Genomic DNA, 10,541 nt, shown 5'->3' on the forward strand with positions numbered 1-10,541 from the left:
CCACTATGCCTGGCCTCAGTAACTGAATTTTTTTTTTTTTTTTTTGATAACTAAATTTTTAACTTATAAAATAAAGCTGGGTGTGGTGGTGCACACCTGCAATCCCAGCACTTGGAAGGCTGAAACAGAAGGCTTGCTCTGAGTTCGAGGCCAGCCTGCACTACACACAGTAAGACCCTGTCTCAATAAAAATAAGAAATAAGGACCCTTTTGCCACTCGCATAGATGTAAGACTTCCAGGTGATTTTTAGAACACTTACAAAAATACTGCTCTAGTGCAAGGACTTGTACTATTGGGACTGCCCCTGTGTTTTTATTTATTTATTTTTTGGTTTTTCTCCGGTACCGGGAATCGAACTCACAACCTTGTGCTTGCCAGACAGGCGCTTTGCCGCTGAGCTAAATCCCCAGCCCCCTGCCTCTGTGTTCTAGGAGTCAGGTTAGGAGTGTGCTCATTGCAGCCAAGCTGACAGCTGTAGGCTGACAGGCTGCTGAGTCGAAGGCCAGGCACCAGTCAAGTTGGGCTGAGGCCCCACAGAGGAGGTCGGAGAGCAGCACCCCGTCTCCCGGGGGCCTGAGTCTGGGCGGAATGGTAGCGATGTCGGGTAATACCAGCCTGGAGGGAGGCTCAGGCTGGGGCAGCTCTTTCCGCTGTGAGAAAGGCAGCGCTAGTGCGTTATTCGTTGGTCCCAGGAACCCACAATACACCTTGCTGCCGGGCCAGGGTGTGCACTGAGAACGAGTTCCCCTTCCCCAAGTGTGTGTGCCTGTTGCATAATTGTTGCACAAAACTACAATTAGAGCCCTTTTCTGCCACTGTACTCAGTAAGCAGCGTTAGGTTCCATGGGGTGGCTCACATTCTGATTCTTGTCTGTGGTGTGGTGGATTCTTTGTCCAGTGTGCTCGAGGCCCTGGGGTCGCCAGCACTGAAAAACAGAAACAAAACTTGAATTCAGGGAAGAGGCGAAGTGCAAGTGCCAAAGGTTTGTTAAATGCATTGGACGCCAAGTCAAGAACGCGGAAAATATCCGCCGAGCTCACTTTACGTAGTCCCCGTCTGTTTGGTGGGTTGGAAGCTTTTGGACATCGTTTTTCTTTCTGGTGTTGGACACGGAATCCTGGGCCTCGCTTGTGCCCTTCCCCTGAGCCGCATCCTCCCCAGCCCCTTCCTTTGGTCCGGAGTCTTGCTGAATCGCCCAGGCTGGACTCAAACTTGTGGACCATGTGCCTTAGTTTCCTAAGTAGCCAGGATTATAGGTTTGTCCCACCACACCCACCGTAAGTTCCCTTCTTAAAAAAACAAAAAATACCCTAATTTTTAACTGTTGAAATAATTTTAACCAAAAATGAACTTCCTCAAGTACAGCTATGAAATGAAGCGCTGTACCAAAGATACCAGTGCCCTTTTGACCTGCTAGTGTCTAATAACGGGCAAACAAACTTGAAAGGCCCAGTCCTTGGTCTACGGGTTTTGAGATATTAATAGTTGCTGTCCTAATATGTAAGCTAGTAACTGTTGGGAAACATTGTTACAGTGCGTGCTGGGGAGTAAGTTGGGTTTTAGAGACCTGCGATTGTCCCATATGCTACTGTTTTTGTAGATGAAAATGTTTAATATGAAGCTGCATGTAATCGTAGCATATGGGAGGCTGAGGCAGGAGGACAGGCTGGGCTACCCAATGAGACCTCATCCCAAAAAAACAGTGTGCAAGGTCTGGTGGTGAATACTCATAATAGAAGCTACTACTTGGAAGAAGACTAAGGCAGGAGGGTCCAAAATTCAAGGGACTATGTAGATCCTGTCTCCAGAACAACTTTAAATATGAGTGTCATAGACCTCAGCCTAGTATCTGTGTGTACACACACACAGCTTTTTCCTCTTTTTTTCAGACTGCAGCTTACGGGAAGGTGCAAGGATAGTGTATTGCAAACCTACCTGGTCACCATTAGATAACGTTTTGTCTTTGCCTGCCCATTTGAGAATAGTTGTGGATGTGACCGTTTACTGCTAAATTCGTCAGGGCAGACATTTCTGTGTAACCACAGTATATCAGGGAATTGAACTCTGATAACTTATGATCTAGAAATGTAAGGTACAGCGTGAGGACTGTAGGTAGTACCTACCATTTTTGTGTTGGGCACAGGTATGTGGCTGCCCGCCCAGCTGGCAGGTTTTTTTTTGTTTTTTTTTTTTCCTCCGGTACCGGGAACCGAACTCACAACCTTGTGCTTGCCAGGCAGGCGCTTTGCCGCTGAGCTAAATCCCCAGCTCCGGCAGTTATTTTTGAGTGTAAGTTGAATGAAGTGTGAAGAATAAACAGAAGAAATGGGTCAGACTCCTGACAGTGACCTCACGGAGCCTCCGAGGGCTGGGAGACGCCCACTGCTGCCCAGCAGAGCTCCTCTTGATGTTTTTGAAAGAGAGATGCAGGCAGGCAGTGTCAGTGCCGGTGATGACAAAACCCCCGGGCTTTTCTTGCTCCCGCAGAGGTTTACAGGTCTCCCTCGGGAAGCACCGCTGTGCGCTGGCCTCGCCGCCCTCCTCCCGCCCTCAGCTCGGCCCTCGCCCTGGGACTGCGGGGGTCTGCAGTGGGTGAGGAGTGCACAGCTGATTCTCCAGCCCGCCCTGGCCTCTTCCTGGGAGTGGGCCGCAGCGTCGGTGCCAGGCCTGTGCAAGAGGCTGAAGCAGGAGGATCTCAAATTCAAGCCCAGCCTGGGCAACTTAGCGATTTAGGGAGATACAGCACTAAAAAAAAATTGTAAAACTGGAGGTGACTCTGGCACATCCAGGTCCAGCTTCCCATAAACCCCTGCAGTTAGTTAGATGGTTTTACCCTTCTCAGCTGCTGTTTCCTCCCTGAAGCACCTTTCTGAGGCAGCCTTGCAGTGTGGCTTCAGAGGTGTTGAGTTGTGTGAGCGTATCTTGGCTGCGTGTGTGTACACAGGTGAAGACCACGGTTAATATGGCGGGGCAGCCGAGCCTGCTGCGAGCCAGGACCCAAGGAGTCAGCACACTTGCTGATAGAGTAGGTTTCCAGCCGGCGCAGTCCAGGACTCAAAAAGAGCTGGGAACATCGCTCAGCTGTAACGCACTGGAGTTCAGTCTCGAGTACAACAATGGAAAGGACTTGGTTCTGGAACCAGATTGCTTGGGTTTGAATCCTGGCTCTGCTACTTAATGGAACTGATGAAATCAATCTCTCTACCTCGCATCAGTATCTGTCCATTTACTCATTTCTCTAGTGCTGGGCCCTGTGCATGCTGGATAAATGCTCACTATCACAGTATTTTTACCAACAGACTTTACAAGTGATAGATGGATTCAGGAACCATTTACGAACAATGCAATATTAACCAAAGTTCTTATATATGGAGATACATCCAACACGCAGAGAAAAATACAGAGGGTTTCTTTCGCCTTTTTTTGGCAGTGGAGGAGGGAGGAGACAGGGTCTTACTATGTATTTCAGACTGGCCTCAAAACTCCTGGTGATCCTCCTGCCTCAGCCTCCCAGAATGCTGGGATTACAGGTGTGCACCATCACAACAGTGTTGAGATGTTTCACAATCTTTTTATTCTAACAAGCATCCCTTTTAGAACTTAGTTTCATACACCTTCATATCAACCACACAACTGGGATGTGAGAAAAATGCCCGAATTCCCTTCACAGCCACCCAGTGCGGTCACAGCCTGCTGCAAGGGCATCACTGCACCCTCAGGTAACAGCTGAGCTTCAGGAAAGCTGCTCCCTCCTAGCAGACAGAGCCTTCGGGTCCTTTCCAGTGCGCATGTGCGGGTCTGGTTGCAGCGCTGTAATTTCACACAGGCAGATGGCTGATTCCAGGTGGTGGCTCCCCTCCACGCTCCCCTCCACGTGACCCAGAGCCCAGCATCCTGGCAGCTGGGGCGTTTCCCTGTGTTGGGGACAAACGTGGAGAAATGAAGAGCAGCTGTGAGCAGCCAGCTGTGTTCTTGAGGTGGCTACATCCTGCTAAGGTCCTAATTATTTTCAGCCTGCTTAGGACCTGCTTAGATCGGTGGTGTTACGGGTATCCGTCATAGCTCGCTCTTGGCAGAGCGCTAGGGGTACGTCCACTCCTGCACACAGCCGAACCCCTCACCAGTTCGGCGCTGTTCTAACAGAAGAGGGTCTCCTCCAGCTGCTAGAGCTGCCCACCCCTCAGACCTGTCCCTCCACGCACAGCAGCTGCCGGACACACCGGCCTTCGCCCTTCTGTGCTTTCGGCGGAGCCCTGCATGTGCGGCCAAGCGCCCTCGGATTTGCAGTGCTAGGGTGACCTGCAGCTGTGGTCCACAAAGATTCTCAGATGAGATCCCAGGCCTCAGGGAAGCAGGAGGACTAGAGTCCCAGGCTTTGCAGGGCAACTGGAAGCCTGAGCTCCCCCTGGGCGTGGATGGAGCACCCACCCATCAGGGTAATTTAAGAAGAAGAGGTCTAGGGGCTGGGGATTTAGCTCAGCGGCACAGCGCCTGCCTGGCAAGCGTGAGGTCGTGAGTTCGATTCCCAGTACCAGGAAAAAAAAAAAAGGAAAAAAGAAGAAGAGGTCTATTTTGCTCTTAGCTTTGGAGGCCAAAGGTCCAAACAGCATGGTTCCAACGCTGGTGCCAGCCCACTGGAGCCATTTTGAAAGAGCGGGATCAGGGCTGATGCCTGGAGCCAGAGCAAGGGGACAGGCTACTGTGCTATTTGTAGCAGCTCTCAGCCCGGCCTATAAATGCAGCTGCTTGGAAGCTGAGAGAGTTTGAGGCCAGCCTAGACGGCACTGCAGGACCTTGTCTCAAGAAAAAAAAAAAGCCAGGTGTGGAGGCCCATGGCTGTAATCCCAGCACTCTGGGAAGCTGAGGCAGGAGGATCACCTCAACTTTGAAGGCAGCCTGGGCTACATAGTGAGTTTGAAGCCAACAAGACCCTCTTTCCATGGCTCTATTAATATGGTGTATTACGTTTATTAGTTTACGTATGTTGAACCATCCCTGCATCCCTGGGATGAATCCCACTTGGTCATGGTGGATAATCTCGATGATTTGCTGCATTCTGTTTGCCAGGTTCTTATTTTTGCACCTGTGTTCATGAGGGAGATTGGCCTGTAGTTCTTTCTTGGTTGGGTCCTTCTCCAGTTTTGAAGACCCTCTTTCCAAAAGAAAGAAAGAAAAAGAAAAATACTGGCCTGAGCTGTGACCAGGGGAGAAGGGCAGAGGAGGGACTGTGAGCCCCTGGGCGGAAACGGACGGCCGGGCCGCAGGGGCTGTGGCTGGAGCACATCCTCTCCTGCAGGCAGGGGCTTCCGCCCAGCGGGCCTCCAGCCCCTGCCCCTTGGAAGCAGCTCCAGAGCGGAAGCTGCAAACATCAGACGCTGCCTCCACCAGGTGTGTGTCTGGCTCCCTGGGCTCTGCCAGGGGCCTTCAAGTGCCCTTGAGCACTGGAGCTCTTCCATCCAGCCTCCTTTGCTTCTGTTGGTCTGAAAACGCGTTCCTGCACCTCCTAGAGGTGCCAGCTGCTCTCTGCTCACGTACTTTTCTTTTCTGTTTGTTTGTTTGTTTGTTTGTTTTGGTTTTTCTCTGGTACCGGGAACCGAACTCACGACCTTGCACTTGCCAGGCAGGCGCTTTGCCGCTGAGCTAAATCCCCAGCCCCCTCATGATATAATTTTTTTTTTTTTTTTTTTTTGTGGTACTGGGGATTGAACTCACGACCTTGCACTTGCCAAGCAGGTGCTTATGCCACTGAGCTATATCCCTAGCCCTACTTTTCTTTTCTGAGACAGTGTCTCGCTGTGTAGTTCAGGCTGGCCTTGGACTTTATAGAACCTATGCTGCCTTCGAACTCGTGGCAATCCTGCCTCAGCCTCTCGAGTGCTGGGATTACAGGCATGTACCTGCATGCCTGGCAAGGACACAAACTTTTTTTCCTGGAAGTGGAGGTGTCCTGGAGATTGAACCCAGGCCTTAGCACTGAGCTACATCACCAGCCCTTTTATTTTATTTTATTTTATTTTATTTATTTTATTTTTTCTTCTGGTACTAGAAATCGAACTCACAACCTTGCGCTTGCCAGGCAGACACTTTTTCCACTGAGCTAAATCCCCAGCCCCTACCATCCCTTTTAAAATTAATATTTTTAAATTCTGTGATAGGGTCTCAAGGGTAGGGATATAGGTTAGGGACACAGTGCTTGCCTTCCCTGTACAAGGCCCTGGGTTCAATCCCCAGTCTTGCAAAAAAAAAAAAAAAAAAAAAAGTGGTGGAGGGGAGTCTTGCTAAATTGCTGTGGTGCCCCAGCTGCTCTTGAACTTGTTTCTTCCTACCTCAGCCTCCCAGAGTGCTGGGATTACAGGCGTTTACCACCACACCCGGCCTCTCTCTGGTTTTTCCTGGGGCCTGGAGTGCTGTGGGCTCTTCCAGAGATTCTTTTCAGATTCTTGTTCTGAACAAAGAATTGGACAACATAAGCACAAAAGGTAGTAAGGTTTTACATTTATTAAAGGTAGGAAAAGAAGTGTGCTCTGCAGGGTGAGAGCAGGCGCTGAAAGAGACAGCACAGTAGCAGGGTTAATAGCCACAGTCTCTTGTATCTCCCATTCCTCAGGATGACGTCAGAGCTAGGCTGTCCTGTCAAAAACCTGGTTGATCCAGCAGCAGAAGAACTGAAGCTAGCGCTTTCTGCTTGGTCCCAGCTGCAGGGCTTGGAAACTCTTGGGTGCCTTGGTGTCTGTGATTGAGGCGTCTCATCTGCTCACTTGCCCCCCCTGCTGGCCACACGCTTAACTGCCGCCTCCTGGCGCTTCCAGAAGAGACAATACAATCCTGGCTGGATAACCTTCTGTGAGCCAGTTTAACTTCCGTCCACTCACTTCTGATCTAGAAGATAATTCGACGTGTTTAGAAAGAAATTGTGCTGTAATCCCAGCACTCGGGGAGGCTGAGGCAGGGGGATCGTTGTGAGTTCAAGGCCAGTCTGGGCTACAAAGTGAGCTCGAGGCCAGCCTGAACTGCATAGCGAGACCCTGTCTCAAAAAGACAAAAAAGAACAAAAAAAGAAATTGTGACGTCTCTCCTACCAAGCAGAGTGATTAACTCAGCCCGCCTAGGACGGAGGGACTCCCTGTCCCTCACATGGTTCCTGTGAGACTGGGTGCCTCTGGGATTTAGGGATGCCCAAAGGGGCGTCCTGCATGTGAATGGTGGGACCAAAGTGCTGACAGCGTTAGGGGCTTCCTGGAAGGCTTTTCCCCACCCCTGGCCTGTGCTGTTTCAAAGTGTCCCAGAATGTTCTGAACATCCTCTCCCCTCTCCGGAGTCCTCTTCCGCCTTCCGTTTGCTGCCCTCTTCCTCAAGTGGAGAAGCAAAACCCAGTTGAAAGCAACTGGAGCGGCCTTGTGGCACTCCTTGTAATCCCAGCACTTGGGAGGCCGTGGAGGGAGGGCTGCTGTGAGCTCAAGGCCAGCCTGAACTACAGTGAGACCCTGTCTCAAAACAAGAAGCAGCTGGAGTGGGGGGAAGACAAGCAGGGAACGGGGCAGGACAAACCCCCCTCTTCCCTTGTGCCTTCCTCGTTCGAGGTATCGAGGGAACCGGGGGTGTCGCTTTGCCTCAGCATCTGGTGGGAACGCAGCCTCCTGGGCTGCTTCCCAGGCTGGATTAGGGAGGAGGGGTGAGGCTTCGCTCAGCCGGCAGTGCCACCCAGAGGCCAGAATGGCGTGGTCCCTGTGAGCCTGGCTGCCTGCTCAGCAGGTGCAGCGGGGCTTCTCGCTGGGGACCTGGGCCACGAGCACCGGGCTGGACTCGGGGGCGAGGCTGTGTGTGGCACCCGCGCTGTCCAGCTGCAGGCTGTTGCGCGCCATCAGCTCCTTGGCCATCAGCACGAAGACCTCGTCGATGTTCCTAGACTCCTTGGCGGATGTCTCCAGGACGGCGAGGAGCCCGTGCTTCTCGGCCAGCGTGCAGGCATCCTCGAACAGCACGTGCCGCTTCTGCCACAGGTCCGACTTGTTTCCTGGGGACCAGGACAAGGACATAGCTCACCAAGTGACCTAGCCCATACGATGTTCAAAGTGAACTCAAGAAAAGCATTTTAAGCCGGGTGTGGTGGGACATGTCTCCCACAGTACTGCACTCTGGGAGGCTGAGGCAGGAGGATGGCAAGTTTGAGCCCAGCCTGGGTAGTTCAGGGATGCAAGCAAGACCCTTAGAGATTGGCTTCCAATCTGTAAGATCTTTAAGAACTGGGAGGAGTCCCAGGGTGTGTATGTTACTGGCTGGGACAGAAAGGCCAGCGTGACCCCATCAGCCTGCCCTCTTTCATCAAATCGTGCTCCTCTGCACTCCTTTCCCCCAGACTCCAGGTTCTGAGATGCTGTGCAATGGGGCCATCAGCTGAGGTGAGCAGGATTTGCTGGGCTAGAGGTGCAGGAGGGGAAGCTTTTTAGATGCCTATAATTTACACACGACACACAGACTTGGCACTGAGCTTTGTCCATCGTACCCAGCATGCATGCGTGATGCCCTGGGTCCAATATCCAACAATAAAAAGAAAAACAACGGCCGGGTGTGGTGGCACATGCCTTTAATCCCAGCACCCAGGAGGCTGAGGCAGGAGGATTCCAAGTTTGAGTGAGTTCAAGGACAACCTGAACTACGCAGCAAGACCCTATGTAAAAAACAATAGTTACACAGTGAAAGCATTCAGCATGTACCTTCAGAGAATGGTTTTTCTTCACTCCGCCTAATTCCCTTGAGAACACCCAGGTTGTATCAGCAGTTCATTTTCGGTGTATCAGTGATGGTTTTCATTCAGTGTAGTATTCCATGGTGTAGGTGTTTGTTTAACCATCCCCTATTTGAAGAGTATTGGGGTAGGTTGGTTATAGTTTATTTTTTGAGATAGTGGGGTTTGAACTGGTGGGTTTATACATGCTAGGTAAGCCTTCTACTGATCTATATCCTCAAAACTTTTTTATTTTGAGACAAAGTCTCATTACTTTGCCTAGGCTGGCCTTGAACTAAAAATCTTCCTGCCTCAGCCTCCCAAGCATTTGGGATTACAAGTGTGTACCAACAGACCTGGCTAAAATCAATCCTTTCTTTCTTTCTTTCTTTCTTTCTTTCTTTCTTTCTTTCTTTCCTTTTCTCCAATACTGGGGATGGAACCCAGGTTCTTAATGCTAACATCAAGCTAGATCTCTAATCATTTTTATTTTCTTTTGAGACAGGGTCTTGCTAATTTGCCCAAGCTGGTCTTTTTTTGTTTGTTTTTTTGTTTTTGTTTTTTTCTTCCAGTACCAGGAATCAAACTCAAGACCTTACGCTTGCCAGGCAGGCGCTCTGCGCTGAGCTAAATCCCCAGCCCCGCCAAGCTAGTCTTGAACTGTCGATTTTCCTGTCTCAACCTCCAGAGTAGCTGGGGTTGTAACGGGAATTATAGGCATGGGCCCCACAAGCTTCTGTCAGGTTTTCTTTTTCTTTTTCTCAGACAAGGTTTCACTATGTAGTTCAGGCTGGTCCTGAACTCACTATGTAGCCCAGTCTGGCCTTGAACTTATGACAATCCTCCTGCCTCAGCCTCTCAAATGCTGGGATTATAGGTGTGTGCTACCACCCCTGGCTGCTTCTGTCAGTTTTGATATTGGTCTGTGGTTAAGAGTGCTCAGGGTCACAGAGGGTGTGAGTCTTCATTCGCTGGGCAGCCACACTCAGCTGAGTGGCTGTGGGGATGCGGGGGACACCTGCTGTTAACTTGAGAGCCCAGCATTTCCTCCTGTGCAGCCTGCGTAGCACTTGTGCCTGCACTGAGCTGGGGTGTCCGCAGAACTGTCCCTGCCCATCCCAGTACCCCCACTATGGGAAACTGGGGGAGTAGGTGAGAAATCTGCATTTTGTTTTGTTTTTTAAGACAGGATCTTGCTATATAGTTCAGGCTATGCTCGAATTCACAGAGATCTTCCTGCCTCAGTCTCCTGAGTGCTAGGAATGCAGGTTGCACCACCATAATCCACTGCCACAGAACTCTGGTGACACATGTTGCGTTCACCAGAGAGATAGGTGAGGAGGAGCTAGGTGCCAGGAGCACGCCTACCAATCAGCATGATGACCAGGTTTGCCGCCCCGTATTTCTCTATCTCGTGAATCCAGTGTGGGACCGACTCAAAGGTGGACCTCCGTGTGAGGTCGTAGGCGATGATGGCGGCGTGCGCGCTGCGGTAGTAGCTCTGGGTGATGGTGCGGAATCGCTCCTGGCCCGCTGTGTCCCACACCTGCATCTGCAGAAGGGCGGGGGAAAGTCTGTCTCAGGCACGGCCAGCAACACAGGTATTTTCGCCTCAGCCACTTACTGTTTCCTAGAGCTGAGCTTGGCAGCCCAGGCCGGTAATCTCAGCATGTTCTGGGAGGCTGAGGCAGGAGGATTGCAAGCTCTCAGCCTACATAATTTAGCAACTTGGTGAGACCCTGTCTCAATTTTTTTTGAGACAAGGTTTTGTTATGTAGTTTTTTTTTTTTTTTTTTTTTTGGTTTTTCTCCGGT

The 10,541-nt window shown here is 50.9% G+C and overlaps 1 protein-coding gene across 1 annotated transcript in view; it reads right to left on the bottom strand.

Moving 5' to 3' along the window:
- Positions 1–6,991: 6,991 nt before the first annotated feature.
- The window catches only part of Rab19 (RAB19, member RAS oncogene family), a 7,205-nt gene continuing 3,655 nt past the window's right edge, over positions 6,992–10,541 (bottom strand). The window contains exons 3-4 of the mRNA XM_005405422.2: positions 10,096–10,279; positions 6,992–8,016 (exon numbers count right to left, since the gene is read on the bottom strand). Coding sequence (XP_005405479.1) covers positions 7,748–8,016; positions 10,096–10,279 — 453 coding nt within the window. The 3' untranslated portion in view covers positions 6,992–7,747. The remainder of the gene's footprint in view (positions 8,017–10,095; positions 10,280–10,541) is intronic.

The sequence above is a fragment of the Chinchilla lanigera genome, unplaced genomic scaffold (assembly GCF_000276665.1).
Source record: "Chinchilla lanigera isolate Chin_1 unplaced genomic scaffold, ChiLan1.0 scaffold00093, whole genome shotgun sequence".
NCBI classification, from domain to species: domain Eukaryota; kingdom Metazoa; phylum Chordata; class Mammalia; order Rodentia; family Chinchillidae; genus Chinchilla; species Chinchilla lanigera.